The following is a 27,683-nucleotide window of genomic DNA, read 5'->3' as shown; positions in this document are numbered from 1 at the left end:
TGGACCACTCCGCTTTAGCTTATAATTCCTAGAGGATGATTTTCAAGGTAATACTCAGGATAAGAGAAAAACAAAACGTCAGAGGCTCTTATTAGGCTGTCCATGGGTTCACTACAACTTCCCACCATGAAACAGTCTTGGGAACAATATAGAAAAGTTGTCTGGAGTTGAGGAAAATCAAACACATAACAGAGACAAAATGACCACCATTGCCCACAGACACACAAGGCTCCGAAGGGAATAGACTGTAGCCTGAGGATGCTAATAAAAGCTACATCAAGCAGCATGGCGATGGGAGGAAGAGTTAACAAGGACACAGGAGGCCCCAAAGCTAAGTCACTATACCTGGTACTCTACCCTTAAGAGTCGAACAAAGGTTCCTGGTAGTAGCTCAAAGACGCCCCACATGAATGATCAAATAAGACCGATTCACCAGAAGAACTTTAAACAAGGGTCATGGAGGACTTGTATGTGTTAATCTAAAAATGAAGCTTGCAAAATTCCATTCCATCTAAACTCACTGGCAGTTGAGGTTTCTTTGCTCCATAATTTACAATACTGCTTCATGTGAGAAATTGGTAGCATTCAACCAGTTAAAGTCATAATGGCTAACTCTTTATATAGATCTAAATAAATAAAAAAATAAAAAATCTTGAACCTCATATACCCAGCAAGCGTTAGATTGATTGCCACACTGCAGCAACTATCTGCAGCAAAAGCCTCAGAGAAATATTTAACTACTCAACTGGAAAAATACATGGAAAAAAAACTATGTTGGAAGACTCATTTGGGATTCAGACCAAGGAGCAGTATGAAGTCCATAATGGTAACTAACAAGGAGCAAATGAGAGGCATCACTTCTTTGATGCGTCATCCTCTGATGCAAGACTATAAACACCAAACAGTTCCTTCACTCCCTAACAAATAACATATTACAAGCCTGCAGTAGCAAAAGCAACGTTCCAAAAATGATATGAACTGTGTGGTGTTCTACAGGATTCTCCATTACCCCACCTGTCTTTGATCGGACAAAATTACATAAACTAATGATAAAAAGAGGTGTGGAACTCTATATCTATATGATGAGGATAAACAAATCTTTTTAAACATGGGGAGACAATAAAAATGACTCTAAAATCCAAACAATAAAAATTCCTAAATTTAAAGCAAGGAAAGATCAGATGAATCTGGAATTAAATGGAGAAAGAAACATGGTAGGCATGGGACCAAAAGCAGGTTTAGCATGTCTTCAAAAACTAAAAATCATTTACACTAAAAGAGAGGGGAGAGAGAGAGAGAGGTTAGTTATTATGGCCTGCATCATTTATGGATGCATGAATGATTAGTGCTGCAAAACACAGCACCATCTATGAAAAGTTACTTACAGAAGAGAAATTCCAGAGAGACTATTATGAGTAAAAACAGAAAGAGCAATTAATGGGTCTCAACTAGACTGTTGCAACAGACTAGCTGCGTACAAGTTTGCAATCTCACTAAAAATGGCTGTGGACTATTTTCTTATTAGGCATACACCTGACATTAGAATGCACCTTGTGGCAGTAACACACCACACAAGGCCTGAATAACGACCTCCACTCCCTTTTGTGACCTAGTACCCCACCTTCTGATACCTTTCCAAAAGATGACGGGATGTGCACAGGCTAAATGAATTGCATAAGCCACCAGCCAGGCTGACCACAGTGCCAACAGGTGTGCTTTTGCCATGCCATGCTCCCCACGGGATTCAAACAATGAACACGCTGCTGCAAGTGGGCGAACAGCTCCACAACAGCTACAAATGAGCAAGACAGCAGCAAGGCCTTTGCTTAAAAGGAGAGAAGGGGGGGGGGGTCTCTTTTGCCACTAGTAAGGTCAAACTGTAGACTTTTGTTGAAGAGGGAGGGAGGCAGAGAGAGAGAGAAAGAAACTATAACAAGTAGCCAACATTTTAAAACCAGATTTTTCCACCCCATCATAGCTCTGCAGTTGCTTTAGGCCAGTTTGCAATCTATTTCGGTTTTGCATTCTGCATTCTAAGACTTGCTGTTCTGCATTTATAATTATAAAAACAAAACTACAAATCTGACAATAAAAAGTAAAATGAAAGACTAAATTGGATATTCATGCTGAAACTGGGAAAGTCTGACAGCTCAGAGAGGTCTGAAATACTCTAGTACTTTATGGGTATATAGACACAAACTGTTCATTAAAAAGAATATTTCAACTCATCTTGAAGACCTCGCAAAAGTACCCAAATCTGCTACCGAATGCCTCTGTGTTCTCACAGAACTTGTTTGTGACTTGCAGTACCCCATATCCCATAGATAATTATGAGATATAATTTCTAAAAAAGGATGCAGAAAATTCAGAACTGACCAGCAAGAATCATGAGAAAAGTGCTGCTCCTATCACTTCTAATCTGAGAAAGCTACACTGGTTGCCAACAGCAAGAAAATTGTTTTAAAACACATATGATGCATAATTACACATATGGGGTCTCAACAAATTTCAATGCTATGTTCAAGTGGTACAATCCAAGCAGACATATCAGAACATGCCTAGCTGTCAAACATATTTAGAAGATCTTCCTTAATGTAGTATCAAAATTCTGGAACAGTCTACCACTATTACTTAGTGGGATTAAAATGCACATACTTTTAAAAACGAAGCTGGGGGCGTGGTCAGACTGCCGATGGAATAGGACGGACCTTGCGGTGTCTCTGCTCACCCGCGGCCGGTCTGAAGGTATCGATTGGCATTGGGACCTGGGAGGCAGATGCAGATCCCCCCACTGACACTCAGCCTGCCATCTGCCCTGCGGGTATTTGAGTCCCTGCAGATCTGAATTTGGAGCTGTGAGGCAGCGGCCTGGAGATTGAGTACGGCCGGACCCGCCATTTTGGAATCATGCGCGGAGAGAGCGGCTCGTCCCCAGGACTGGGAGTCTCTTTATAGATACTGGCGGCTGCCTCCGAAGACTAGAGCACAGGCCCTGGCCTGAACGTGGCTCGTCGCCTGGACCGAACTTGTGAGCAACCTTCCCGGTCGGGGCCGGCCGCGCCATCTTGGAAGCCCCGAACCTGGAGTCGGCCTAGCCTGCCGGATGGCCTGGTGTCTGGTGCTCCCCTGCTCCCATCCATCGGGACCCTGCTGACTGATCCGGGATTATGTCAGACTGGGCCGGACCCACACCTATCCTTCTACACGGCCCCAGAGGGCCAATCTCGCACCCTCCATCACTGGTACCGGGGCCTACCCGCTCACGCTGGCGAGGGAGGCATGCTGATTTGAGACCACCCCAGCCCCTGCACAAACTCCAACGACCCCCGGATTCCCGAAGCCGGAGCGTCCTGCCGCTGACGGAGCGAGGAGAGGAGCAAGTTTGCCTAGACCCCTCTGCGGGCAGCATCGACTTCCCATGGGAATCCATCCTGAGAAAGCGTCAAGGCGAGGTGAACGTTTGCAAGAGAGCATGCACCAGCGGAGGGCTGCCGTTTGGACCGACAAGGGTGAGAGGAGGCGATCGGCTGCACAGTCCGGCAGCGAGCATCTCCCCTCTCACTCTCTTTTTTATCACTGCTGAGAGGAGCGACAACCGGTTGCCTGGCTCCTCTGCTCGGGGGGAGACGATCGGCTGTAATATCAGGCATTAGCACCCCTCCCCCCACAAGTGAATAGTGGGCCGTTGCATGGTCCCAGGGACACCCGCTGAAATGTGCACCAGCCTGGAGCAAGAATAGGTCCCTTGGAGTGGCCGCCCTGAACCGGACCCCCTGCCTCCTCACCGCTTAGCGGCTTGAGACCTTGTGGCCAGTTGTGGCGTAGGGCCTACTCGTGCTGATGCGGCCCACAACAGCCTGGAATTAGGGGAGGGAGATCATAACCGGACCTCCAGTGGGACTCCGCCCCCCCCAGAGAGTGGTGGAGGCGATCGGCTGCACTGTCGGGCAGCGCGTGCACGCTCCCCACCAAGCACACCTGGAAGAAGATTGGGCCTGGTATCTTGGGTTCCTGCCGAGGCTTTGGCTCTTGTAGATCCAGGCTCTAAAAGTTTTGGGGCCAGCTAGAGACACACACCTGCCTTCGCCTACCAGGCAGCCCCAGGGTACCTCTGCCAGGTTCCACAGTACGGGGCCCAAAGCGTGCTGACAGGAGTGGACTCTGGGACATATTTGGATACCCTTGCCTGCCTGGACCCCGGCCCTGAAACTGAGGTTAATCCTGGGTCTACGTCTGGATTGCTCTCAAGTATGTTGAGACATTGAGCCAAGGGGCAAAGTGCATTGGGAAGGATCTGGCTGCTTCACCCTTTGGACCTTGCGGTCGGATCTAGGCTCGAACTCTAAAACCAACACAGGGCCATCAGTCCAGGACCCAGACCCCTGTGTTGGGAGCACCGGAGGGGTGGAGATCTGAGAGGAACATGCCCCGTGCTAAATCAGGAAAGGACTCCTCCTTAGCCCCCACTAGAGAAGCAACAGTTCAGTCTATGTGGCTAAGGACGGGCTCTGCCACTGTGACCCCACCGGGCCCCCTGAAGGCATCAGCTCCTGAGGGACCGGAAAAAAACATCGCGTAGGCCATCATGGCAAACTTCCTGCAAGAAATTAAGGCAGAGAAAGGCTCTCTCCAATCTGACTTCAAAGTATGTCTGCATGACCTTAGGCGTGATGTGGCTGAGTTTAGGGGCAGAGTGGACGATCTTGAGCATACTCTTGACACGCAGATGGAAGACCAAGAGGACCTGTGGCGTAGAGTGACCGCCCTAGAACAGCAACACATAGAACTACAAATAAAACAAGAAGACCTGGAAAACAGGAGACGGAGGAACAATCTACGCATTGGGGGGTCCCCAGGGGCGTGGAGGGGCAGAACATCATGACCTACACTACTGATCTCCAGGCTGTCTGGGGCGATGCCGATGCCTCCCCACCAGCTTTAGACAGGGCTCATCGGGTCGCAGTTTACTGGTGGTAATTAAGGCCTGGTACCAGACATCCTCATCTGGGTGCACTTCGTCACTGAGAACAAGGCAGTTCTTCGCGCTGCCAGGGATTTAACAGAATTGACCTTCGACGGGCATCGCATCCAAATCTTTCAGGACCTCGCCCCCGTCAAACTGCGATGGGGCAGGGATCTTAAACCGGTAGCAGACAAGCTGAGAGAACTGTACATTAAATATCAATGGGGCCATCCATTCGCCTTGATCTTCACGTGGGAGGGCAGGCACAAGTCGATGTGATCCCTGCGGGAGGCCAGCACCTACTCCAACTCTTGGTGGATTCACGTCCCTCAAGCCTGACTTCACTCTCCACCCAACCCAGTGTTCCTTTACGTCCAGCGAGGACAACTGTGCTGCGTCCAAGAAATAAGACTCAGAATGGGAGGGACTCGACTCAGCAAGCCAAACAAGACATCTAAGATCTCTAGATGGGCCCAATCACCAACTCACTCTCCGCCTCCCTCCGATGCGCCTCCCCCTCATGTTTCTTAGTCATGGAAATCACTAGTTTCAGATGCCTCACTGGCCTAGGTGCAAGGTTTTGACAACCTCCTTCCCCGTATACTAACTTGACCTACTGTTTAAAACATCTAGCGGGCTAGACTTCGACACCAAGAAAGAGAGCCAGCCAGGCCAAATACCTCTCCCGAGGTCCCTACATCTCTCCCTTCATCAACCTCCATGTTTGGAACCAGCTCAGCGGGATCCTGGGTTCCAAGGGGGACTCCACCCCACGCTCTGGTGTTATGGGTCGGTTGCCAGGTAGGGAGACCGCGGCTTGCAGCGAGACTACCTCGCCCCCCCCATTCAACTGGTCCCCAGGAGGAGTGACTTCCACAGAGTGGCCCTGGTCTCTACCATTGGGTCACTCCAGGACTTGAATGGACTACTATGGCCCAGTTGGCCTTATTGTCTTTGTTATTGTTGGATTGTCTTTTCCCTCTTTCCTTTCCCGTCCCTGAAAACCTTGGGGGTTGCGAACAGCATGCCTTTCTTCTGCTGCCTTGCTATACCATCAGAGACAAACTACTCTATTTCTGGCGGGGCAAGAAGGACTGAGCTCATTTTCGCCCCCGCCCCCATTTTATCATTTTATACATACATGTACTGCAAGAACCCCAATGGCATAAGTACTTCGCCCCTAGCCGACGGACAAGGATTACATATTGCTTGTTACTCTACCCCATACAAAAAAACATGACATGGATTAGATTTCTTTCACTTAACATGAAAGGCCTAAATGCCCCGAATAAGCGACAGCAGGTATGGCGCTACCTATTGATACAAGACCCGGATATTATCTTTCTTCAGGAAACCCATCTTCTGCACCCGATGCATGGCATATCCTAAATACCCAACCCAATACTGAGCGTCCTCACAATCTAAGACAGCAGGTGGCTATTCTTATTAAAGTGGGCCTTAACTTGCAGGGGACACAAATAACACGGGACAGGGAGGGATGCTACCTAAAACTTAAATCTCTAATCAATGGCAGACCTCTAACAATCATCAATGTGTATGCCCCCAATTACTCCCAGGACAAATATCTTAGGAATCTTTTTAAGGAACTTGCTTCGCAGGAGGTTGGCCAGATACTTATTGGGGGACATTTTAACTTGGGGTGGGATCCCCAACTTGATCGCAGTGCAACTAACTTCCTAGGTATGGGAGCGATGTCCACGGTACTAAAGAGTAATATCACTGCCTTGGGCCTGATAGGCGCTTGGTGATAAGGCACCAGATGTAAAAGACTTCACGTTTTTCTCACTTATCCACGGTTCGTACTCACGTTTCGACTACTTTTTATATCACAGTCGATCTTTCGGTCCTTGGAGTTGGCGTATATCTCGGACATCTCTATCTTGGACCAAGCACATCTTGAGATTTCCCTGGGAGGCATCGGCCCGACCTCCCACCTAAGCCCTGTAGGCAGTTCTCCCCAAACATACAGCGGGACCAGTTCAATGCGGCAGAAATACGGCAAGCAATTCAAGCTTACTTCGAGACAAATGACCTGCCCAATAATGACAGCCACACCTGTGGGACCCCTTTATGGCGACACTATAACCTCCATTGCAATTGCCCAGACCCGGGAAGCTCGGCTGGTAGAGGCCGTACTATCGAGGGACATTCAGGCACTGGAACAAAAGGCCCACACGGCACCATCGCAGCACCACCAGCAATGGCTGACCTCACTTTGTGGCCAGCTGAAGGTGCTTCGGGTAAATAAAGCGGAGCATTCACTACTCAACTTGAATAAAAAATATTACAAGGGTGGAAACAAGGTCGGCTCCCTGCTGGCTCGCCGACTACGTGCACGCGTATCCTGAGCCCATATTTCCAAGGTTAAAAACGAAGATGGCACATGGGCCACCTCGGAAACTGATAAACAGCGGGCGTTTCACACATTCTTTTCCACCCTATATAGCCAAGGTGAAACATCCCAGCAGGAGACCGATCCCTTTCTTTCCTCTTGCTCATGGCCGCCGCTTGACCCTTCCCATGCACAAAAGCTGGAGGCCCCGTTCACACTGGACAAGCCCCAAAGGGCTTTACAAAGCCTACCAATAGGTAAGACTGTGGGCCCGATGGACTTACGGTCCCTTTTTAGATCTCGCCTGAGCCATCGCATGCGCTGCTCTGGCAAGACTTTTAGAAAGTGGGCTTCAAAAAGCCGACCACAGCTTGTTGTGTGCCCTAGAGCGTGCGGTTACGCGCACAGTTACAAGCACAGGCGCCATCTGGCTTTCCTGTCTTGTCATGGCTCATTAAGTGCATCGCTCGCGGGCACCCTTACAGCCCGCGATCGCAATTACTTTCACGGCCGCGCGGCCAATGCTTGTTTTTATTTCCTTTCAGCGCGTGCATGCCTCCTCGCTCGCACCTCTGCCCGTCATTGCTTCCGCCCTTCCAGCGCCTGTCACTCCGTCTGAGCACACTCGCTGAGAGTAATGGCCATCCGCTTTTAAGCAATGCTTGTTTTATTTGCCGATTGCTTTGGTGTTAAAATAAAAAAAGAACATGGTCATTGTATATGTGGCAACATGCTCCATAATTTGTATTTTCTTGTCCCATAATTTTGCCATTCTTGCCGCACAAAATGTTTTTTAAATGCCGCAAACTTTGTGTGGGGCCCTTATCACACTTTTGGGCACACTCAAAAGGGGGATGTTACGGAGACAAGTTAACATCCCCAAACTAATTTCTGGACGTGGTCGCCTATCGCCACCTGCAGGCCAAAACTATCATTTGAGTGCTGTAATCATATGTAATCGCCACAAGAAAGATCTGAATGGCGTCTGCTGATAGGGTTGAACGTGTGATTTTAAGGAGTTCTGCCTACAAAAGGTATTCCCTGTTCTTGTTTTCAAACATCCTCTCTTCATTCTTCCCTGGTTTATGTCACCCTTCCATGTTCCATTCCTTCGTTCCTTCTTACATGTTCGCTCCCTCGCTTTCAAACACTCTTCTCCGTCGCCACCGCGTTTCTTAATTTCTAGCCTGTCGTTCCCCTTTCTCATTTTCTATCCTGCTCTCTCAGTCACCATCTCTCTTCCCCCTTAGACCTACCATCCTATCTTCTCTGTTTGATCCCTTTCTTTATCGGGGTATCTCTTCTTTTTCTTTGATGCTCTCCCGAACAATTTTCAGTCCCTGTCGACCCAATCTACCGCTCTTTCACACACTCGCATGAAGTGCCTTTTCTCACCCTCTCCTGCTCCCTTGACATCTCTTGCTCTCCACTCTTAGACCCCTTGTTCTCGCTGGTCTTTTTCATTCCAGACTCTCTTCCCTTGCTCACGGGCTCTCCCCACTTTTCCTCACCTCACTCTCCCAGAATCTCCGCTCCATACGTGAACGAGCCAGGACATCATACATGGTCTCACTAGCTCCTCCTTTTCTCATTGCTTTCCCTATCTTCTCAACCCCAGCTCTCTTCATACTTTGCCCCGTTTCCACCTTTTGTCTTTTTCATTCCAGTTTACAGCCACTCCCCTTTTACGTCTCCTGCTCATCACTCTTCTGAACCTTTCTTCTCCCTGGTCCTACTTTGTGCTTTCTTCGCCCCCTTTTCTCCCTCGCGTCACCATCTTTTCGGACCCTCATCTTCTCCTCTTTTCCTTTCCTATTTTTATATCTGCATTGTCCTTTTCCATCACTCACTCCCTTACGTTGTCGCCTACCTCTCTCCAACTTTATATGTCTGCTCTCTTCTGACCACTCCTTTCGTCACACCTTTCTTCCCCTTTATAGCCCATCTCTTTATCCCGCCCGTCTTTCATATTCTGCCATATTTTTCCTTTTTTACATTACCTTCCCGTGCTCCCATCATTCTCCCTTCATAAATTCCTTATTGTCTTGCACACTCTCCAGCCCCTTCTGCCCTTACCAATCCCACCTCTCTTTCATCTCTCTTTGCACCTCACCATGACACTTCTCTCCCACCTACTCCATCTTCAATAACATCACTTCATTTCAAGAACCTTTGATGTTCCTAAACACACTTTCCCCTGAGTCCACTCCCTCACCCAACCCCCCTTGCTCTCTCTCTACACACTCTTACTTCACTTCCTGTCACTCTCTCCTGCTCCTTCTCGCCTTCCTCTGACTCTCCATCTGTCTTGTTCTCTGCCTGCCCCGCCCTCTCTAGCCTCTATTCAACAGTCAAAGCCTTCTCTTTCTCCCCCCTCTCTCGTTCCTGCCCCCCCAGCCCTTCTCACTCATACAGATATCTAAGCCTCAGAAATCCATTTCTGGGGAACTTTGGTAAAATGTAATTGCATTTATATAACACTTACTACCCCTGACAAGGTGCTGAAGCGCTTTACCCTGGGCAGCATGCTGCTACCGAACCCAAGGTTAGTGGCTAGTGATGTTATTGGGGTTAGTTTAGTGACTCAAGCAACTATTCCATGCATTCACTAGAATTTCCTTGGGGTAGATGAAATAAATAGCAGTTGGGTGTTAACATTAGTGGTGTGGGGGAGTGGTTGAGGTATGGGAGTTGATGCAGATGTTTATTGGGATTCTTCATACTGATGTTTGGTTGGATTAATAAAATACAGATGAATGCAGATATTCTGGACCCTTTCCATGTTACAAGCAATAGGCAGTTCTCGGGTACAGCCTCCTTGTCCTTGCCTCATCGCAGCCCTGGGCCATTTGTGCACCAAACCACTCTGGTGTTGTTTGAAGACCTAAACCGTTCCATCAAATAGAAAACAAGCATTGGCATAGCTAATAAGTCTCGCCTTTGGGACCTTATAAGTGTTTAGCCATGCAACAGTCGATGTTGTTGCACCAAGGATATTGTGCTGCATAACTAAATACTTATAAGGTGCCAAAGCAAGACCTATTGGCTATGCCAATGCTCGTTACTGCTTGTTTCTACCTCCAGCACTACCTCCTCAGTCTATTCAATTGTTTGTCTGATAGCCTCAGCTTGACCCCCATGATGATTAGGGCTGACACAGTTCTTATACCCAAGCCAGGGAAAGACCTGACATTATGCACCTCCTATCGCCCTATCTCTCTCATCAACATAGATGCCAAAATATATACCAAACTCCTGGCTAACCAGTTGGAACCCTATCTTCCTAGCCTGATAGACCCAGACCAGGTGGGATTCATATGTCACCGCCAAGGGGCCGATAATATCCGGCGGGTAGCCCACCTTGTAGAAAAGGCCCAGTGACAAAATATTCCAGCATGTCTCCTTTCTATAAACGCCGAGAAAGCGTTTGATAGGGTGGACTGGAACTTTCTCTTAGCAGTACTATAGATGATTAGGCTTGAACCGCTCATGCCCACTATCCTCTTTACTCTGCAAGTAGAAGCCCTCGCAATAGCCATCAGTCACTCCGCCACAATCAAAGGCATACCTTTCAGTGGCGACGATCCCAAGGTTACGCTATTAGCAGATGACCTCCTGCTCAACCCGACCAACCCTAGGGACTCCCTTCCTGCACTACTCTCACTTCTCCATAAGTTTGAACGTGTCTTGTGCCTCAAAATGAATACTAATCGCATGTGGTGAATCTAACATTTCCCTCACAGGAGGTCCTTACACTATGTTCCCTCACCCCGTCTCAATGGGCTGCCCACTCAATTCGATATCTGGGCCTTAAAGTGACCTCCTCGCTGACCTCATAGTCTCGGGCTAACTGGCCGGAATCCCGGCGATCTGTCAGGGATGACCTAAGGCATTGGAAGTCACGCTCTGTAACATGGTTAGGTCGACTCAACGCAGTGAAAATGTCCATATTACCGTAGGTACTCTACCTTTTTCAAACGCTCCCTATGCCTGTCCACCAAGCGGATATAGTAAGACTCCAGAGGGAAGTGAACGCCTTCATTTGGGTCAAGGGTAGACCCTGATTCTCCAATAGGATACTAATGCTGCCAAGAGATCGAGGGGGGCTTGCCTGTCCCAATTTTCTTGTTAACTAGTGGGCGGCACACTTGCGTTACATCTCAGAGTGGGTGGTCCGGAAAAGCAAGAAACATTGGTTTCATATGGATACAGACCTCTTTTGGACATGGCCTGGTTACAGAGGCGATCACAGCCACGTAGTGCCTACATCGCTACCCCCTCGAGAACTGTCCTGGAAATATGGGATAAACTTGCTGTCAGTCGGGGAATCACTTCTTTTCCCTCCCCTAATACCTCACTGGCCCGGAACCCCGGCTTTCCCCGGCCTTACAACCCACCTCCTTTGCCTGGGTGGAAGGGGAATGCCGCACGATCAGTAGCCTCTTTGAGGGAGAAGCCTTCAAGTCTTTCGACCAATGCAAACAAGATTTCTGCCTCCCCACCAGAGCAAGATTGCAATATTATCAACTCTGACACTGGCTACGAGCGCGCAGGAGCCTGAGAGTGAAGCGTTTTCTGGGCTCAGCTCAGGAGTGTGCTCTACCTGGTCGGCAAAACGAGAAGCTAAGGGAGACAGCCTGTCTGGGGCTTCCGTCGACCAGCGGAAAATCGATCTGCAGGCAGGAGCCTACCCCGCCGTGAAGAGTCCGGAAGAGCGCTTGAAGAGTCCGGTGAGTGGTGGGCTCTTGCCTGCCTGGTGAACGGGGGCTGCATTGTTTGTTTGGAGCTCTGGTGCGCTCCTCCCCCGGGGACATTGTGTATTTTAGAGCACCGGTGCGCTCCTACGATGGAGGGAAAATGCTGTGCCCTGTAGAGCCCAGAGGGGTCATATCTGTCTAGAGCCCTGACAGGCTCCTACCTTTGCACTGTTCCCTTAGGGCCCCGAAAGGCTTTCAACGGCGGCAAATTGGCTGTTAATGAGTACCCTGAGTGGGACCCCAACGAGATGGGCAAAATCTTTGCGTAAGATCCTAACCCTGCACCAAGGAAGGAACACTGAGAGATGTTTAGAGCAGGCAGTATGTGCCTGGTGGGAAAAAACCTATTTTGCCCACGCTGTTACTGAATGTTCTAAACTTTATTTGGTCTGTGGAAGCTCCACGAGGGGTCCCTGAGGTCAGTACGAGGGACCTCCTAGTAAACCTGCCATTGCCGTTTTGGATTTCCTGAGGATACTCAGCGCAACTTTCTCCACGCAACTACAACTTCCACGCAACTTTCTCCAACTTTCTCCACGCCAACTTTCTCCAACTTTCTCCACGCCTCGCGGAACCCGCTGCGCGGGTCCCGCTTCGCAGAGGGGCGCTTTCCTTCCCGGGCTGAAGCTGCTGCTGGGGTAAAACAGGGGCTGAGGGCTGCGAGCAAGAGGGCTGGGACTCCATCTCTTAGGAGTCCCAGGAACCCGCGCCCGCTCCACCTGGGCTGCTCTCCCTCCCCGCCCCGCCCCAACGACCCGCCCATCACCACAACAGCCATAAAATAACGCGTGCTTACCGCTGCGCGGGAGCTCGCCGGGAGAAGCCCGGGACAAGGGCGGGACCGTCAAAGGCCGTCCAAGGACGATCAAGGTTGGGTCGGGGCTACTCCCTTTATCAGTGATCCCAGATCTCTTACTTTAAACTGTTTGGTTGTAAGTTATAGCACTATATATTTAGTTGTTTCCTAGAACCCACATGATGTCCTTGCGCTCAGGGAAGGGTAGACAGGTTACTGTAAAAACGAACAATGGGAAAGCAACTGGAACTTTAGACGATTTCATAACTCGGGCAACTGTGATCTTAGAAAAAGAAATCGCCCTTACCGAAAAGCGTTTGTCCCTAGATCTAATAACAGGCAAACGCTCATCCTTGGGAGATATTGCCTCTAAAATTACCCCCAATAAGGCACCCACTCCCGAGAAAAGTGCAGATAGTGCAGATAGCAACCTAGAGGCTAGTCCAAATCTAGTGGCACTCTCTGACTCCCAGACAATCACGATAGCAGACCCAGGGGACTCCCAAGCTGAAGCACCCACACTCACTCCTATACCTATTTCATCAGGTATCACGGGGGATAACGCCTTAGATGGCAATTTGAGTAATAATGGGCCCATCCACATACAAGATCATGTAGTAGTCCGTGAGCGGGAACCAAACAATCCGAACAAACGTAAAAGAGGGGGAAACCATAGAAAAGGAACCAGATCCAAGTCAGCGAAGCCAGCACCACCCAAAGTTCTGACAAATCCAACTAAACAAAAGGGCACCCACCCAGTTGACGCGGGACAGAAAATGTTCTCTCTTAACACCAATAATAATGACCGACTTTTGGGGGAAATTGAGAAATCGGTTCAGATGCTCTTGCTGCCTGTTCTAGAGAAAATTCAAATTGTTAATCTAAAATTAGACCAATTGGAACACCTTATCTCTCTTAACACCAACTCCCTTGAAACTCTAGTAACTAAAAATAAATCACTCGAGGTGGGGGGTACTAATAACAATAATAAAAAAAGTAACTCCAATAATAGTAATTCAAAAAAAGGGGGAGAGAATAAAAATGCCAGTAAAACACCTAAAACACCTATAACTGGTGACCCTAAGGCAGCACCGGTCCCCTTAGCGCGAACAAAACCTGTTCCATTAGCTCGTACTAAACTTGCAGTGGCGGGCACTGTGGGGCCCCCTAGTCAAAATATGGGTAGTACAGTACTAACACCAGAAGTTACTACTTCTAAACAGGGAACTACCCAAGGGCCAAAACAAACATCTTCGCAGGGGCCTGCAGCAAACAATGACAATGAGAGAGCACATAAAAGGAAATCACCACCTGTAGACTTGCCCCCAGACTCAGCTCCTTTTATGGTAATACTCACAGGAGTACCCCCAGTTTTGTCTAATAAAACGGAATCAAACCAGGAGTTAAAAAACAAAGTAATATACTGGCTCAATAATAACAGACCACTCCCTCCTGATTCTAAAACAAAAATACTTAGTGTACGCAGAGTTCCCTGGGTGGGCCCAAGTGAGAAGGACCTAGAGGGGGACTGTATCCTGATCAACTTCAGCGACACCTGGGTAAAAAATATCATCTGCTGTAAACCAAGATTTGCTAGAGCTGGGGATATTCAATGTATAGGTCTAGAATATTTCTATCCAAATTTGAATTTTGTTCCCCCGACTTTGCTTTACAAAAACACTGGGCAGACATCTAACAGTGAAACACACCCTGGGTGGGCCCGGAGAAATAGAGCCGTATGGCCAAACCAAAACAACTGGGGTCCTCTGCAACAGAGTGATGGTTTCTTTAGGGGATCAATTTATAACAATAACAACTCTTCGCAAACCTGGTATAATGAACTAAGACCAAGATTCCAGGGGGAAGACTACCTAGGATGGTTTCCAAGTAATATCCCCCTAAGAAACCGCTTTGATGCACTTGCGGGCATGGAAGAGATAGATTGACCATCACTAAGTTCTCCTGGCAATACTAATACTCTGACAACAGGAGAGCCCAGCCAGAGGGAGAAGGGAGAAAGCTGTGACGATAACTCACGGGAGAATGTTTCCGTTGGTGACGATCGTACTTCTAACCCCCAAGTCCCTGAGGCTGGCCTTACTAAAGAAAGCGAACCAAGTCCAATCATCTTAAGGCATAATCTGGAAGTATTACCTGAACCAGTCAGAAAGAACCAAAGCGAAGTAAGGATGCGCCTTATTTCTTGGAACATTGCTGGGCTCGCCTCAAGATTGGAGGATGAGGCATGGTTAGACTTTGTGGGTGACTGTGACATCCTGTGCCTCCAGGAAACATGGAGCCGATCCACTCAGAACATCGAGGGCTTCCAAGCCTTTAATACCCTAGTGATACCTTCACAAGCGGGTAGGGCAAAAGGTGGCCTAATGACAGCAACCTCTTTAAAACTATGCAAACTTGTAACTTCTATGATAGTTGACTCCCCATGGTTTCAAGTGCTAATGTTGGTTAATTTGTTTCCTGAACCATTGTTGTTGATTAACTGGTATTACAACATCTTTGACAACAATGAGACAAGCGTAATGTTGAAATTGGAGGAGGCCATAGCCAGGGCACGCCACGAGCAACCCCTACTATTTGTCATCTGGGTGGGAGATTTCAACTGTTCATTATGCACCTACGGGGACTCGAAGGTGTGTGGCTTGAGAGACTCCCATGATCATCCCCTGTTACACTTCAAACATACACCCCAGGGGGACGCCTTAAACAACATCATTATTCTAAATGATCTATGCATAGTGGAGCCCTGGGTTGGTCCAAATTTTGCTCCAATACCGACGTTTCAGGGAAGTAGAGGTATGATGAGTTTTATTGACTTTGTAATTGTCTCTAGTAGGCACTTCCATCATGTTGATAAGTTGGAAGTAATTGCTAATGCTGCCAGTGACCACAATCCTCTAAACTTATCCCTGCTTTGTCCCGTTAAACCCAAACATTCTGTTTGGGAGCAACCTGTAAAGTATAGTAGGAACCAAGGTATCACACTTAAATGGGGCAAAATAGACGCGGCAGGTCTTGAGGCAGAGATCCTAAATGGATATAGCTCTGAGTACGAGGCATGTCTAACATCTACAACTACCCCTGAAAAGGTCATAGGGAATTTCGAATCTCTATGTGGGCATGTAGCCGAACGCCTCACAAAACCAATTGGTAAAAGCAAAATGCTAGGTCCCAGATGGTTTGATGCCGCATGCTCGGCAACACACAGATCCTTGAAAGCGGCATTAAATCAAAAACCTAGAGACATAGAACTGGTTAGAGCATCTAGACTGGCCTATAAAGAAGCCATAAGAATAAGGAAGTTGGACTTAAAAAACCAAGCCTGGGAAGATCTAGAAAAGGCCTCGGAATTGAAGGACAGTAGGCTTTTTTGGGAAGTTATCCATCGCCCCCTTTTTACAAGTAATGGCAAGGATAACATTGTGATGCAGATTGCATGCGAAACATGGGAATCACATTTTGGGAACATTTTTAACCCACATGGTACTTTATCCAATGAACCATCACTAGGAGACGCTAGGGAATCGGTGGTCTCTCAATCTTCTTTGTCCTTGAGCTCATCGCTCACCTTACAAGAAGTGGAAGATGCTCTGTCGAAAGGCATACCATTAAAAGCACCCAGCCCTGATTTAGTGCCTTTGGACTTTTTTTAAACACAATGTTAAGGTTCGGGCCCCCCTGTTGTTAAATGTTTTTAGAGCATTTGTCATTAGCCGTATTCCGGCATCATGGAAGGAGGCAGTAGTGGTGCCAATTTTTAAGAAGGGCGATAGATCAGACCCCCGATGCTATCGCCCAATCTCCTTAATTGATGCATCGTGTAAGATATTGGGTAGGGTCATTTTAGCCAGACTAGAAACATGGGCAGATTCGGTGGGCCTTATTGTGAATTCCCAATATGGGTTCAGAAAAGGTAAAGGTACTGTCGAACAGTGCCTGAACCTGGCCCTGATCATAGGGAAATACATGAAGGCAAGGAAATCCTCCATCCACCTTGCCTTCATGGACCTTTCAAGTGCATTCGACACTGTGTGTCGGAGCAAGCTGTGGCAAATGATGGAGGTCATGGGCTTCGAGGAACCCTTGGTCACCTTGCTCCGTAGACTTCATGAATCCACTACTGTAGCCATAAGGTTTGGGCCAGGGGGAGAGAAAACTAAGTCTATCCTCTCAACTGAGGGCGTTCGACAAGGATGCATATTAGCTCCTTTTTTGTTTCTTGTGTACACCAATGGTCTGGAAAAATACCTGTTGGACCACTGTCATGATTTTCCAAAGGTCAACGGCAAGAGCATTCCAATGCTTTCTTACGCCGACGACACGGTACTTATGACACTCACAGGAAACAGTATGCAGCACTGTCTTGATGCCTTCCACAAATTCATGTTGGACCTAGACCTCAAGGTAAACTTTGCCAAATCCTTTGCTATGGTTTGTGGCCCAAAGGGTACCAAAACCAGAAAGTTTGTAGTCAATAACTCCACCATTGAAAAGGTTGAAAACTTTAATTATTTGGGAAACCTCTTTAACAACAAACTAAGCTGGGCCCCGTTAATGCAGACTCGAGTTCAAAGTGCTAGTCGCTCTATAGAGGGTCTGTTTCGTTTCTGTGGCAAACTAGGACAAAAACCTGTTATACATCTAAAAACCTTGTATAAAGCTAAATGTTTGTCGGTTGCTACTTATGGGGCAGGGGTTTGGGGGACTGAAAGCCCAGATAAGATACAGATCATGGAGAACAAATTTTTAAAGCGTGTATTGGCTATTCCATCAGGCTCCTCAAACAGATTTGCCCACAACGAAATAGGTCTAAGCTACGTGAGTGACACCATTCGCCTTTCCCCTTTACTGTTATGGGGCAAAATATGGCTATCAGAGGACTTACAGCTCACCAGAGATATCCTCCGGGATTGTTTAAAATTGGCAAACATGAAACAGATCCCCTGGCTATCTTATGTAAATGAAATGCTCCATAAAATAGGCTTGGGTGAAATTTTTAACACCCCGAAAATATACAGGGAGATATCAAAGCTGTAATTAAAACAAATTATTGGAAATCACCGTTTGTGAATTCCCTGGTTAGCCCTTATGTTCCTAAGGCTACTTTGCAGCACCAGTTTTATTTAACCTTCACAAACCATGTGCAATGGCGATTCTACTTGACAAGGTTTAGGCTACACATCTTGCACTTCCTTTTTGCGTTTCCTAAACAGGGGGGTTGGTGTGAGAGACTGCCCCCCTGTCCTTGTAATAACAAAGATAGCCAAAGCACGATGCATATTGTTCTTTTCTGTTCCCTATATAAGGACCCGAGAATCAGGTTTATTAAGCCGATCCTTAAGGAAAAGCAACCATGCCATTATAAAGAGGGTTATGATTATTTATTATCTCTGTCTTCACCTGGTGTCTGCTGTGCAATGTTCAATTTTATACGGGTGTCACTTTTGATTAGAAAACGGTATGGCTAAATCTGGCCCCAAGAAGCTGACCCTTTGATCATGTATATTGTATATTGTTGCATCGTGATTTTCTTATTTATTTTATCTGCCCTTCAATGTATACCCCGGCACGAAGAATCTATGAAATCATCTAATTTGATTGAAAGTAAAAGCTATGGGGTCTTCATCTGTGATTATATTAGCTAATGAATTTTATTAGTTTAGTGTTATAATTGTATGACTGTCTTTTAAAAATGAACTTGAAATAATGCTTGTAAATGAAATTGTTTGACTTTTATGATTCTTTTGTTTTGAATCGAATAAAGTTTTTGAAATGAAATGAATGAAATGACACTGGCTACATACACCCACTAACACACGCGGGAGCCACATGCCAGCTTACTTCCTTCGAGATACTAGTGCGCTTCTTTGATGGCTCGCGGGGATTGATCTCACGCACATACTAAGTCCTACAACACTTCAACTCTCTACACCTCCACTCTTAAAAGAGGAAATGGCACTCTGACACCTCAGAGGACAGCCCTTCAGAGCAGTGGGAACAGCTGTGGTGGGACATCCCTAAGACATACAGACGCGTCACCCAACAGGAGTCGGCTTATAAAGGTGTGACCCACTGGTATTATACGCAAGTACGCTTACAGAAAATGTTCCCCACCTCCTTATTCCTGTGTTGGTGTTGCAACTGTGACATAAGTTCATACATCCACATCTGGTAGTCTTGCTCACTTTTAACTCTCTTCTGGAAGGAGGTGCCTGAGCCACATCAAAGAGGCGGTGGGGTTCCCCATCCCGAGCACGCCGCTGGTAACGATTCTTAGGATACGACCCCAAACTCTTAAAGCCATGACACACTCTGACTGGCGTGTGATCCTACACATGCTAGGGGCAGCCAAACAGGTTATCGCCCTACACTGGAAGAAACCCATGACCCCGCCAGCTTCGGTGTGGCTCACCTGCCTCTGGCACACTATGACGATGGAGCTCTTAACCAACCGTATGACACGTACTGATACTTAATTTACACATGTATGTCAACCCTCAATACTACACTTGTCTAAACTAGAACACTGCCGCTATAACCCCCATCACTTGCACGCTCTGCAACTCTTTGAAGGCGCTTTATTACCATGAGTGAGGGGCAGAACTACCACAGTGAAGCCACCCACATTAACAGAGGAGAGGAACGTGCTACCTAGTCACCTCCTCCTTCATATACTATTCTCATCTCTCTCGGTATCAATGAAAGCGCCCAAGATAACTAGTGGCCACAGCAAGGTCTCAAGAGGCGACCTTTTTGGGCCCTTCCCCCCCTCTTCCCTGCCTCCTTTCCTTTGTTCTCCCAAGTTACCCTCTTTTGTTGGACACTGGTGGAAATATGCCTTTGTGGCACAACTCTTTCCTTTATCTGGGCCAACGAACTATGCCATGTACGTTACTCTTCGGACTGTTCCAACTGCATACAAGTGTTGTGTAGGGCCATGGCCCCATAGACTTTCCTGAATAGCAAGAAGTGTACTTGCTGGACCCTCCAGGATGTTTCTTATTTGTATTATTAGCAATAAAGTATGTACCATAAATGTGTCCACAATTATATGGAAATAATAAAACAGATTTTTTTTTAAAAACGAAGCTGGAAGAACACATTTTTAACTTGGCGGCTATTTTTCTTTAAGTCACAGAACCCTCTGAGAATTGAAGCATGTCAGTTACTGGATACCTGAAAACGATTAAGCACTATACAAGCAACTAGAACTAGAAATCAAAACAGAAAGTAGGAGGCGGGAAATCGGGGGTTCCTCTGCTCCTGAGTCCCTGACCCCGACTTTAGGACATAAAAAAATCATCTACCATTCAATACAATTACTAAGGTACAGTATAATTACCCATTCCATCTTGTGTCCTGCTGTCAGACTAAGAAGGCTCATTATCTTTGACTAGTGAATTTGATCTTTTTATCTTTTCTGCCACCATAACTAGAACACCTGTAGATCTGCTGTAGTCCAATGTGCATAAAAGCATGGAATTAAAGAAAATCATTATGCACTCCATTCATAACTGGAATACCAGTTATAACAGTCGAATATTACCTGAAGCTGTTGTTGTAACTGTTTGATTTCCAGGATTCCCAAGTCACATTTCTTATCTGAATCTTCTAACTCAGTCTTCTGTTTGAATTTTTTTGCCTGGACATCTTGCATTCGGCCAGATATCTGCTGGTGTTTGCCATCCTAAACATGGAAAAAATACTGAGTATTAGATCGAGGATCTCAGCTACTTATAATTATATTGTAAACTCCTAAACCTGTGCTAGCCTGGGGATGGAGTAGAGGAGATTAGAATAATTGAAGAGGCAGTGACACTGGTGACGATCAGTTTGGATTATTAAGTGGTAACGACACACAAAACAGTGCAAGGTTTAGAATTTTTGTGGAATCACAGGATTATTTCTACCAGAAGAAGTCTTTAGCTAGATTACTGAAACATTCTGTTTTAATAGTGCTAGCACAGAATCTGAAAAGGAAGCATTAACTGTAAATTGAGCATTTGGGAATCTTCACATAACTTCTCAGCGTCAAATCAAATGGGTACTGGTGATAGCCCAGCAAGCCGAGATATGTTTTCTGAAGGGCTGTCAACTTCAAGGCTAATGTAGTGCTTACACTGAGAGGCAGCATATAGACATAATCTAGCTTCTACCCGAGGATGTTAGGTGTCACCCCACTTTGGTAACCATGGTCCACTGTACAAGGCTGTATAGTTTAGCTGACAACCAAAAATGTCAATCAGCAATTTAGTTGCACCTGCTCTGTTAACATTTTTTATTATGAGTTTTCAGAATAACCTCCACTATGTCAGGCTCATCAATATATCAAAGTGGAAAAAGTATATTGTTCTAAGTCATGCTTACATCTTCAAAACAAAGTATCTGATTCCCTGGGGAAGGATAGTCAAATATGTTTCTCATTTGATAGTCCTTTAATATTGGGAAAAATCAGTTGAAGAAGGAATAATACTGAAGCAAAGGGATACATACTGTGTGGGGTCCAAATTATCTTATATTTATTTTAATTGGATACCAGATATGTACATAGCTGCAGAAATAAGGCACAAAACAATGGAAGTGAGTGTACTATTGTACTATAGACCGGTAGAAAATAGTCCACAAATGAGTAGAAACAATAAAAAAATGCAATGATGAATCTGGGTGATGGTGGGGGAAGAGTCATAAGCACACAGGGAGGCTGCAAGCGTCTTTGGGACCACTTTTATTTTGCTTTCAAATACTCCAAAAGTGTCCACAAAGTGGCGGTGAGCCCACAAATTAGAAATACAGAGGAATGAAAGAATTACCTGGTTTAGTTCTGGTTTGGGGGCATTGCTGGCTGTGTCCTAGTGCCATCACTAATGGACCTTGGATTATATGTTAAAGAACCAACACTTACAAATATGCACCTAAGTGTTGTAGTTCATTTTTAAATACAAATGTGCTCAAGCTGAACAGTAAGATTCTGCAAATTCGTCAGTTTAAGGATACAGGTGAAAGTATAGTTCAGAGAATAGCAACTGCTATTAATCTATTAGATACAAGTAGGTTAGCATACTCATTTACATTTCCAGACAAACCATTTACATTAGCAGACAAATTATAAATCCAACGTGAAGATGTATTCACAACTTAAATTACAGGTTTTCAATGATTCTTATATTTACTGTTAAAAAAAATCAAAAATGTATCGTTCGGTATGTTTAAAAACATTTAAAAAATGGCTACTTTATATTCGACTTGTGACTTACAAGTGCTTCTAATTCAAGTTGCAGGCTTTTCTTTTTAGACTTTAACTTGACAATTTCTTCCTGCTCCCTGTTCCGTTGATTCAGAAGTTCTTGACGTCGAATCCTTTCCCATTCTTGCTGGCGTTGGCGTTCTAATTCTTGCTTTGCAGCCTACACAGAATACAGCACCACACAGTATACTCAAAAAGAAATTCATGTTTGCAGAAAAAAAGGATTTGACACAATGATATTTCAATATGGCAATAAGCCTACATAAATACATTTCCAATTTTTAATGCAGCAGTAGCCATGTGAAGGAGCCGAATGAACAAGTTACTTACCTTCGGTAACAATATATCTGTAAGAAACATTAGTTAGTTAGATTCCTCACCTTAGAATATCCCCAGGCGTCAGGCTGGATCCGGAAAGATTTTTGTAGCAATACCCCTTGCGCGTCGCTAGTGTCGTCTGCGGCTCCGCTTCCGTCGTGGGCGTCGTGCGCCGGAATGACGTCGTCGGAGTACTTAGACGCCACCCTCGCGCGCTGACGTCAGTTCTTATACATAGCTTTCCGCGCCAGGGACGCTGAGCCATGCAAGAGACCGACACTGGTGCCAAAATATCTAGGGCCCTGAAAGGGAGAACCTTAACCCTAGATGTCGGTTCGCAGAACGGGGAGGCTGGGTGGGTCGGTGAGGAATCTAACTAACTAATGTTTCTTACAAATACATCGTTACCGAAGGTAAGTAACTTGTTCATCTGAAAGAAACACGTTAGTTAGATTCCTCACCTTAGAATAGATACCCCAGCAATACCAACCCCGGAGGTGGGCCTGCGAACCAAGATCACACCAGAAAGTCCTGGAGAACAGAACGGCCAAAGTGGTCATCTCTCTGGACTTGGCTGTCCAGAAAATAGTGCTTGGCGAACGTGTGCAGTGAAGCCCACGTCGCCGCCTGACAGATGTCCTGCAAGGGGACTCCCCGTCCCAGGGCAGTTGTCGCCGCTGTGGCCCAGGTGGAATGGGCTCTCAGCCCAACAGGAGGGACCTTTTTCGCCAAGGAATAGCAGAGTTTAATACACAACACGACCCATCGCGAGATGGTCCGCTTGTGCACAGCTTTACCCTTCTTCGCACCTACATATCCAACAAAAAGTTGGTCGTCCACCCGGAACTGTTTTGTGCGGTCCAAATAAAATGACAGCGCACGTTTTGGGTCCAGACGGTGGAGCCTCTCTTCATCTTTTGAAGGATGCGGAGGCGGAAAGAAGGTGGGCAGCATGACAGATTGCCCGATGTGAAAGGGAGTCACGACTTTAGGAAGAAAAGAAGGACGTGTCTGGAGGACAACCTTATCCGGATGAACCGAAAGGAAGGGAGGCTTAGCTGACAGAGCCTGGAGCTCACTCACCCGCCTAGCGGAGGTGATAGCCACCAGGAAGGCAGTTTTCAGAGTCAGTAGATGAATGAGACAGTTGTGAAGGGGCTCAAAGGGAGCGCACATCAGAAAAGTGAGAACAAGGTTCAAGTCCCAATGAGGCATTACGAATGGAACAGGAGGGAACATATGAGTAATGCCCTTGAGAAAACGTGAGACAACAAGGGACTTGAAAAGAGAAGGCTGATCAGGAAGCCTTAAGAAAGCAGAGATTGCAGCAAGATAACCCTTCAAGGTGCCCAGAGCAGAGCCCTGCTGGGCAAAAGAAAGAAGAAAGAGTAGAACCTCAGAAAGAGGGGCAGAAAGGGGATCCACAGCCTTTGCTGTGCACCATGCCACAAATTTGTTCCACCGGCAGACGTATACCGTCTTTGTGGAGGGACGCCTGGCTGCCAGAATGACATCACAGACTTCAGGAGGCAAGTCAAATGGAATCAACTGTCGCCGCTCAATCTCCACGCATGGAGGTGGAGGCTGGACAGGTTCGGGTGGAGGACCGTCCCCTGCTGCTGCGACAGAAGGTCCTCCTGAAGAGGCAGTCGTATCGGGGGATCGATGGACATACTGAGTAGCTCGGGATACCAGTACCTTCGTGCCCAATCCGGAGCCACCAAGATGACTTGGGCCCGGTCGCGCCTGATCTTCTTCAGCACTCTGGGCAGAAGTGGTATAGGCGGAAAGGCGTACAACAGACCGCAACTCCACTCGCGACTAAAAGCGTCTCCGAGCGAGTGCCGCCTTGGAAATTCCAACGTGCAGAACTGCTGACATTGCGCGTTCTCTTCGGTGGCGAATAGATCTAACCAAGGCTCTCCCCACTGCCGAAAGAGACCTTGCGCCACGTCCGAGTTCAGACGCCATTCGTGAGCCATCATGCACCGGCGGCTGAGTTCGTCTGCTCTGGCGTTCAGAGAGCCCGCCAGATGTTGAACCACCAGGGTGATGCCCTGATGTTCCAGCCATGTCCAGAGGCGCAGAGCCTCCTGACAAAGGGTCCACGACCCCACCCCGCCCTGTTTGTTGCAATACCACATGGCGGTGGTGTTGTCCGTGAACACCTGCACGACACTTCCCCGGACAGAGGGAAGGAAGGCTTTTAGTGCAAGTTGGATCGCCCTCAGCTCCAATAGGTTGATATGGAGCCGAGTCTCCGCCGGAGACCAGAGTCCTCTGATCTCCGCCTCTCCCATATGGCCCCCCCATTCCAGAAGGGACGCATCCGTCACTACGACATGTTCCGGTTGGGGTAGGGAGAGGGATCTGCCGCTGACCCAATCGCGATTCGTGAGCCACCACTGCAGCTGGTTCGCAGTGCCCTCCGAGATCAAGACATGGTCGGACAGGTTGCCTCGATGCTGGGCCCACTGAAACTTCAGGTCCCACTGCAGAGCCCGCATCCGCCACCTGGCGTGAGGTACCAACAGGATGCAGGAGGCCATCAGCCCCAGAAGCCGCAGCACCAACCTGACCGAAACCCAGGACAGAGGCCGGAAGATGGAGATCAGGGCCTGAATGTCCCGGACCCGCTGTTCCGGCGGATAGACCCGGAACTGCGCCGAATCGAGAACCGCCCCAATGAAAAGGAGCTTCTGGGAGGGACTCAGGTGCGACTTCGGCACATTGATGGAGAACCCCAGCGAGTGCAGGAGGTCGGCCGTTGTCTGGAGGTGGGAGACGACTTGCTGGGGCGAGCCCGCCTTCAACAGCCAGTCGTCGAGATAGCGGAAGACTGGAACCCCTGATCGGCACAGATGAGCTGTGACCACCGCCATCACTTTCGTGAACACCCAAGGGGCACTGGTGAGGCCGAAGGAGAGCACGGTGAACTGAAAGTGCTCCTGACCCACCGTGAACCACAGGTAACGCCGGTGGGCCGGCAGGACGGGGGGGTGGAAATAAGCGTCCTGCAAGTCCAACGCTACCATCCAGTCTCCAGGGTCTAGGGCAGCCAGAACCTGAGCTAGAGTGAGCATCTTGAAACGGTCCTTCCGGAGGAAGGTATTGACGCTCCTGAGGTCCAAGATCGGGCGTAGGCCCTCTTTGCCCTTCTTGGGAACCAGAAAGTAGTTGGAATAACAACCACGACCTACTTCTGGACCAGGAACGCGCTCGACGGCCTCTTTGGCCAAGAGGGCCGAAACTTCCTCTTGTAGAAGATGCAAATGATCCCCCGACATACGGTGGTTCAGCGGTGGCATGGCTGGAGGGGTCGTCTCGAATGGGAGGGAGTAGCCCCTTCGGACGATTTGCAGCACCCACCTGTCCGACGTGATGGAGCACCAGTGGAGCAGGTGATGACAACCCCTGCCCCCCAGCATTGAATGGGCATGAAAGCTCAGACTAGGAAGGCTTTGAGGCGGATGCTGCCGGGGTGGATGTGGACTGACCGGCATGTTGACCTCCAGTACCGCCTCGGCAAAATCCACGTCCGCGACCGCGTGCAGGTTGGTTCTGCAGCCGGTGGCTAGGCGGACGTGAGGAGGCGCCCCTTCCTTGGCTACGAAAGGGACGAAAGGGACGAAAGGCGGAAGTTTGCGGCCGCGGGGCCGAAAGACCCAAGGACTTGGCCGTGGACCGGGAGTCCTTGAACCGAGCCAGCGCACTGTCCGCCTTCTCACCAAAAAGGCGAGTGCCATCAAAGGGCATGTCCAGGAGGGAACTCTGGACATCCCCCGAAAATGACGTGGACCTCAGCCAGGCGTGACGCCGAAGCGCCACCGTGGTGGAAATCGCCCGACCCGTGGCGAGTCCGTGGTGTCAAGTCCACACAGTATGGCATGTCGCGCTGCATCTCGCCGGTCAGCAAGTGCCTGGGAGAGACGTGTCCGGGCCTCCTCCGGACACAGGGGCAGCACGTCCTCCACCGCATCCCACAGAGAGTGGGAATAACGGTCCAAAAGGCAAGCGGTATTTAAAGACCGCAGTCCCGAACTCGGGGACGAGAACAGTTTCTTGCCAAACTGTTCCACCCTCTTGGATTCCCGATCCGGAGGAGCGGATGGGAAGGAGGATTGGGAAGTGGAGGCCTGGATAACCAGACTCTCGGGGGTGGGGTGTTGGGAGAGCAAACTGGGGTCGCCCGGAGCAGAGAGGTGGCGCCGGGCAACATTCCGGTCCACAGGAGGGACTGTGGAGGGCTTGGACCAAGTGCCCTGCAGAACGTTAATGAGGGCCTCATTAAACTGCAGCAGCGGCTCAGTGGAGCTTGCTGTCGGTTGAAGGACCTCTGTGAGGACGTTAGTCCTCACGCCCACAGCAGGCAACTCCAGCCCTAGGGCTTCGGCCGCCTTGCGCAGCACCACTGAAAAGGCTGCACCCTCCTCCGAGGCCACAGTCAGAGGAGAGATGAAACCAGCGTCCGGGGAGGTATCCAGACCGCTGGCATCCCCCAATTCCACTGGCGTCCTGAGAAAGTTGGGCCTGAGCGGCCATAGGGTCTTCAGACCCCTCCCAGTCGCCCTCGTCATCCGATTCCCGATAAACAGGAGGAATGATCGGAGCCGGGCAGTAGATAAAGCGTTCACCAATCGGCGCCGGTAGCGGCGCCGGGCCGGCCCCGGACCGGGGCTAAACTGGGGAACGACGTCGTCCGGGGACGGCGTCGGGGGTGGAACCGGTGCCGGCAGAGGAGGCGTCGTGAGGTCAACCGGCACCGACCGAGATCCAGGCCTGGATCCCTCGGAGACCTGCGGCGTCGGGGCCGGAGCCGTCGACGGCGCCGGGGCCGGAGCTGCCGGCACGTGAGGTCACCCAGTCGAATCTGCGGGGCCCGAAGGCGCGCCTACAGGCGTAGACGGCGGAGCCAGGCCCTTCATGGCCGAGAGGAAGGCGCTGACCTCCGCCGGAGTCGCGTCAGTCCCAGGGACCGGTGGGTATGGGGACGGACGCGGACCACCCTGACCCTCAGCCGAGTCGCGCGACCGGTGAGGGGAGTCCGAAGAGCGATGTCGTCTCTTGGACTTCTTGGAGTGCTTCAACTTACCCGAAGACCCCGACGAGCGATGACGACGGCTGCGGCTCCGCGATCGATTGGACCTCCTCCTGGACCGGGACCGAAAGCGGCGCGGAGCCGAGTGCCGAAGCTCGAGAAGCTTACGGGACCGCTCCGGCCTAGCTTTCGACGT

At 48.7% G+C, this 27,683-nt stretch overlaps 1 protein-coding gene across 2 annotated transcripts in view; it reads right to left on the bottom strand.

The window, feature by feature from the left end:
* Window positions 1–27,683, bottom strand: part of ITSN2 (intersectin 2) — a 1,173,023-nt gene that overhangs the window by 621,184 nt on the left and 524,156 nt on the right. For both annotated transcript variants that reach the window (XM_085610587.1, XM_085610588.1), the window contains exons 13-14: window positions 22,142–22,291; window positions 20,434–20,574 (exon numbers count right to left, since the gene is read on the bottom strand). In XM_085610587.1, the coding sequence (XP_085466713.1) occupies window positions 20,434–20,574; window positions 22,142–22,291 (291 nt within the window). The remainder of the gene's footprint in view (window positions 1–20,433; window positions 20,575–22,141; window positions 22,292–27,683) is intronic.

The sequence above is a fragment of the Triturus cristatus genome, chromosome 6, assembly GCF_964204655.1.
Source record: "Triturus cristatus chromosome 6, aTriCri1.1, whole genome shotgun sequence".
Lineage (NCBI taxonomy): Eukaryota > Metazoa > Chordata > Amphibia > Caudata > Salamandridae > Triturus > Triturus cristatus.
This window is presented reverse-complemented; position numbering and strand designations above follow the sequence as displayed.